Source organism: Falco biarmicus, chromosome 4 (assembly GCF_023638135.1).
Source record: "Falco biarmicus isolate bFalBia1 chromosome 4, bFalBia1.pri, whole genome shotgun sequence".
Lineage (NCBI taxonomy): Eukaryota > Metazoa > Chordata > Aves > Falconiformes > Falconidae > Falco > Falco biarmicus.
The window spans coordinates 12,442,064-12,447,483 of NC_079291.1; the positions used below are offsets into that span (position 1 = coordinate 12,442,064).

At 45.4% G+C, this 5,420-nt stretch overlaps 1 protein-coding gene across 1 annotated transcript; it reads right to left on the reverse strand.

The window, feature by feature from the left end:
* Positions 1–231: 231 nt before the first annotated feature.
* Positions 232–3,890, reverse strand: RPL14 (ribosomal protein L14). Its single transcript, XM_056337519.1, has 6 exons — positions 3,591–3,890; positions 2,970–3,071; positions 2,241–2,335; positions 1,439–1,538; positions 1,008–1,061; positions 232–437 (listed from the first exon to the last, which is right to left on the reverse strand). Exons 1-6 carry the CDS (start codon positions 3,591–3,593, stop codon positions 252–254), a joined length of 540 nt encoding a protein of 179 aa, XP_056193494.1. The 5' UTR covers positions 3,594–3,890; the 3' UTR covers positions 232–251.
* Positions 3,891–5,420: the final 1,530 nt, after the last annotated feature.

Below are 5,420 nucleotides of genomic sequence, written 5' to 3' on the forward strand. Positions count from 1 at the left end.
TTTCAATCAGCACTAGGTACAGAATACTGAGCATATATGGTCTTCTTCACAGAATGCAACAACAAACACTTCCACATGTTCCTGAGAAACACTAGAACCCAACACTTGGATGTTAATAAATGAGACAGACAACAATTCTTGGTCAGAAACAAAAGTGAACTTATGATTACAATTTAAATCAGATGTTTAACCATTTGTTAATTTTAAAGAATCAGAACAAGGACACAGTCATACATAACAAGAAGTTCACTTTATTTCTGCGGCTTCTGCGCCTTCTCCGGCTTCTGCGCCTTCTCCGGCTTCTGCGCCTTCTCCGGCTTCTGCGCCTTCTCCGGCTTCTGCGCCTTCTCCGGCTTCTGCGCCTTCTCCGGCTTCTTGCCTTTTTTAGAAGACAATTTCTGGAGCTTCTTCATTTCATGCTTGATGATCCTGTTTCTCTGTAAAGAAGGAAAATGTTTATTATTCATCAGAATGAAAATAGCAATAGCTCAAATATTATGCCTTAATGTAAATTCTAAGATTTCAGATTTTTCCCTTTTTGATAACTACCCCTTGCTAATCAATTATATTTATATTATACAGTCAAAAGATTTATCACGTATTGCATTTAAAATGTCAAATTCCACCTAATACTGTTCTGATCTACCAAGTGGACATCATTTTGGCTGGTGACTTGGGCACCCCAGTATTTCATATGTACTAACTTTCATTATAGTATGAAATACTAACAGCAACCCATCAAGAATATCTGATTTCATCAGTGGGCAATTCCCTTCTCAGCTATAACCTGGAGGACTGACACACAGATCACACTGATTCAAGTTTGATCAACTACTGAACAGAAAGTGGTGGTCAAAGCAGCATGAAAAATTCAAGGCATTCACATACTTTGTGTAACACCATAACCCAAACCAGCTATAAAACTAAGGCTACTAAAATCTGTATGCGACTGTGAAGTGACATCTACAGGCATTAAAACCATAAGAAGACAACACTCAAACACTTACCATTTTCTTTGCTTTCATAACCTTGTAGCGATCAAAGTCGGTCATTTTGGCTTTCTGTTTGAAAAGAATCAGTCATGAAGTTCTAATATATACTTATAATATGCAAGCAGTAAAACTCAAGTGTTTCAAAGCATTCCACAAGTAACTCTGACCATCTCCAAACTAGGTTTAGCTGCACATCGGGAACTAGTGCACTATTTAAGGCCTTTGCTGGGAAGTGATGGTGCAGAAAAAACCAGGCCGTTATAGAAATGACTGAACAAAACCACATTTACTGTTAAAACCCAAGAAGTTGAAGCTGATAGGCAATGTATGCCTTGTCTATCTTTAATCTTAGCCTGCAATTGAAAACTCATAGTTTATTAGATTGCACCTAATTCTAATAAGCAGAGGCAGTACAACGTGTGTTACTCATACAGTGAAAGCTGTACCTTTTCTCGGGCTTCAATCTTCTTTGCCCATCTTGTTGCTGCCCATTTTTCATTTATATTTTCCTTCTCCCAGGCAAGTCGCACACACTTCTGACGAGCACTGCATTGTAACAGTCACAAAATTATATTCACTGTCCTTATAAAAAAAAGGTCTCTCCAACATTAGCCCGTCAAACTTCATACAGGGGAAAGTCACCCTTCTACATTACTTCAGACACTTTTAAGTCAATGCTACATACATCTCTGTAGCCTAATTAAAATTTTGTTGCATAAATGCTTTGCTGGGACTGACAGACAAGCAACTCCAAAAGGCACATTTGCATACTATTCCTTGCACTGCTTCAGAACCAGAAATGCAGTAATTTGTTTCTAAATTACATAAACTCATATAGTAACTAAGCTGAAGAGAACAGAGTGAGTTCAGCCTCCTGCAATTCCAGGGTAGTTCTGTAGGCAGGGAACATATTTAATGTCTGAAGGTGACCTAAGCAGTGGCAAAAGTGAAGCTGGACAGTATTTGCTGCAACTGCTTCCTCCAGCACCATCCATCCCACAACTATATGCAACTTGCCTAGGCCAATGTGCTGTTGGCTTTGCTCATTAGCAGCGGCCATCAACCAATGCTGGTAATGAAAATATATGCAACTGTGATAATACAGATTTTTACTGTGCACACATTAATCCACTGACTTCGTGTTGTACAAATTTTCTGGATTTAGCAAGCATCAGATCACATAATTCAGCCATCAAGTGACAGCACATTTTTTTTTTACCCTGGTCAACGAAAGTGCCAATGACTCACCTGTGTGGGAATTTGAGAACAAAGTCTGTCAGCTGCATGCACTTGAAGGGCATAGCCTGCCTTCTGACACCACTGCAGGGGCCATCAACTAGTGCCTGAAAAAGGAAAACAAATGTGGGGGCTTCCTAACAGTTTTCCTATCATACAGTTAGACAACAGCTACTTAGTAATATATGAACAGTGTCTTGACAACAACGGTCCAAAATTGAAATAAGCATTATGCAGACAAAACCCAAGCATTAAGTCTTGCACACACAACCCAAGCTCTACAGAAGGAATTTTAAAGGCTCATCTTTGTCTTTGGCAAAAAAAAAAAAGACCCCAAACTGAACTTTAATAAAGCACTGAGAACTAAGATGAAATACGTATCTTTTTTTCCCCAGGTTCTTTACCAATATTAAGCAAAAAGAGTCTCCTAGCGCAAAAATTTGTTTTGAACATACATTAATTCCATTCCATTCATAAGTTTTAGACTCCAACTGACATCACTTGTCCACTTCTACTCCTAGGAAACATAGCAGAGAGGGGAATACATCGTTTGCCAGTGACAAAAGCTCGCTACTCAAAGTTTCAAATACAACAACAGCTGTTAAATCCCACCTTTTTGTCAACTACTTATTTCTTTGAAAGTCCTATTCACAGAAAATTTCCTTTAAAATCGATACACTCTTGCCTTAGCATACAAGCTTCTGTTAAGGCAGAAAACGGCAAACGGCACTCATAGCTTACCCTGTTTTGGTCAATAACATCCACAATGGCCACCAGCTTGCCAGCATGCGGCCCAAAGGAAATAAAGGCAACTCTGCCGATCTCGACGAAGCGTTTGAACACCTGGGAGCAGTAGGAATTGACAGGAATTAGGCGACAACGTACCTACGGCCATCGCTAGACTCAAGGCTGCCTCACAGCCTTTAAAACTGCTTCCAAAGCTTTCCAGCTGCTCAGAAACCCTCCGCTGGGGCCGAAGCCCCGAAGCCCCACGGTAACGCTCCCAACGCCTTTCTGCCGGCGCCGAGCATAAGCACCGAGCCCCGCGGGCCGCGAAGCGCCGGGGCGGCCGCGCCGGCCCCGAGCGCTCCAGGCCCCGTCCCCCGGCCGCGGCCCTGCTCGCCCGCCCGGTGCCGCACGCGGGGCCGGGGCCAGGCCGCAGCCCAGCGCGGGGGAGGCGGGCCAGCGACCCCCCGCCGCCCGGCTCCCCCCCGCCGCCCGGCTCCCCCCCGCCGCCCGGCTCCCCCCCGCCGCCCGGCCCGGCGCTGGGAGGCAGCCGCGGGACGGCACGGGCCGGGGGGGGCAGGGAAGCGGGACGCGAGGAGACCCCCGGGGCGGGGAGGCCCGGCCGCCCGCACGTACCATGATGGCCGCCCGCGAGCAGAAAGGGAGGGGCGCTGCCGGCGGCGGCCGGAAACCGCCTCTGAGCCGCGACTGCGCATGTGCGGAGGCGGGGCCCGCGCTGCGCCCCTTCCACGTGCGGCGGCCACGCGGGACCTGGCGCGCGGCGCGGCCGGAGGGGCGGTGCTCGCCGGGGTTCGCGCCGCGCGCGTGCGTGCGAGCAGTGTCTTGCTCGGTTGCTATTGGCACTTGAACGGCATTTCCCGGAGTGAAGCTGCAGCGTGAGCAGTCTGCAGTGCATGTGGAACCGACCTGTCCGACCTAGAGCAGAGCTGCAGAGGTGGCATGCGGCATGGAGAGACATTCCGCGGGGTGACTCGCCGAAGGGCACCCTCACAGTGGTGCAGGATCCCAGCCAAGGCGTTTTACACGGAGCTCCCTGCAGCTCTCGCTGGTCTTGCTACTCTGCCAAGCAGCACTGCTGCTGAGGGAAGGCAGGCGGTTAGGGCCCCGTGGACCATCAGGGCACGGCAGAAAAGCTCCGTGGGTGTATGTCAGCTCACTGGCTGGCTTTAATATACGTGCATCAAGATACTGATGTGTGTGCGGATCGCATTTTGCAGGATTTTCACTCGCATAAACGTCAGCCAAAACACTTGCAATGAGAAGAGGGGCTTTGAGGGTAGCAAAGTGTAAGCAAAATGTACTGCGGAGCACTGCCAGCACACAGCTCTGGCCTTCATTCTTCTGGCTCTTCTGTCAACAGTGGAACAAAACAACCCAATTTACCTGTCTAAAGCATGGTGTTTATTGTTTGTACGGGTTTGCTTTTCTAATAAAAGACAGCAAATTAAAAATGCACTTCAGCAACTTTAAATGGTGTCGATATTTTATGCAAGTGCCCAGGGGATGGATCATTACAATGGTAATGAGCACTGCATCAAGTATCTTTGAAACATCCAGAATACCATTATAGCAATATTATTTTACTGTACTTTACAACAGTAATATAGTAATACATCTATTAAACCAGTTATTTTTAAACAACATGTTCTAGGTCAAGTCAGTAGAAGGTGATGGCTTTTGGATTCTTCCATTGCAGTGATTTGGAAAAAACCTATTTTTTGTTTTCCTCCTTTGATTTAATGCTACTTCCCATTACTACTTAAGAGGAAGGAAGGGAAGTTACCCAAAATCTTGGTCTTTTTAATGACCTTTACACATTGTATGACAGATGTACTTAAATGTCACTAGCAACTAAACTGATGACTTACTGAATATGTGAGGGTTGCATGTGTTCTCCTTAACTATAATTTGCATGCATGCATTTCTGCATCTGTTAAGAACATAAACAATTGGAAGAGACATCATAAAAAAAACATCAAACACACTTTGTCTTAACATCAAATGCTGAAAGCCGTTCAGGAATTTGAGCTTAAAAACATTTTCTCCCACGAATACACTTTTGAAAACATACAGTCAGCCTGCAGAAATGTTGCTGAGCAGGAAACTAGATACTACCTTCCTCTTACTACACAGAAACACTCATAAATTAAGTATAGGTGAGCACTTTTTGCAATACACAGTCTTCATTGCCATCCAAGTGAACATACATTGTTCCTCAAACAGTAACTGAATTTAAAAACTGAATAAAACTTCCCTTATTGGGGTATGATTGACTATCATGCTCAGTGTTGTTTACTTTTCTGTCCTCTTCACTCATCTTATCAATGCTGAATTATGCCACAGAGTACGGCTTACTGCTTTCTTCGGCCATGTTTGCATATGGTTTATAGTTTGTCACTTTTGCCTGCCCCCCCCACCCCCACCCCCCCAAAAAAAATACCCGTA

What these genes read in the sequence shown, in the direction of transcription:
- RPL14 (XM_056337519.1), bottom strand. An exon ending in ATGTTATTGACCAAAACAGG is followed by an intron (nt 2,336 to 2,969) that starts GTAAGCTATGAG and finishes TTCCTTTTTCAG; the next exon opens with GCACTAGTTGATGGCCCCTG. An exon ending in TTATGAAAGCAAAGAAAATG is followed by an intron (nt 438 to 1,007) that starts GTAAGTGTTTGA and finishes CCTTCTTTACAG; the next exon opens with AGAAACAGGATCATCAAGCA.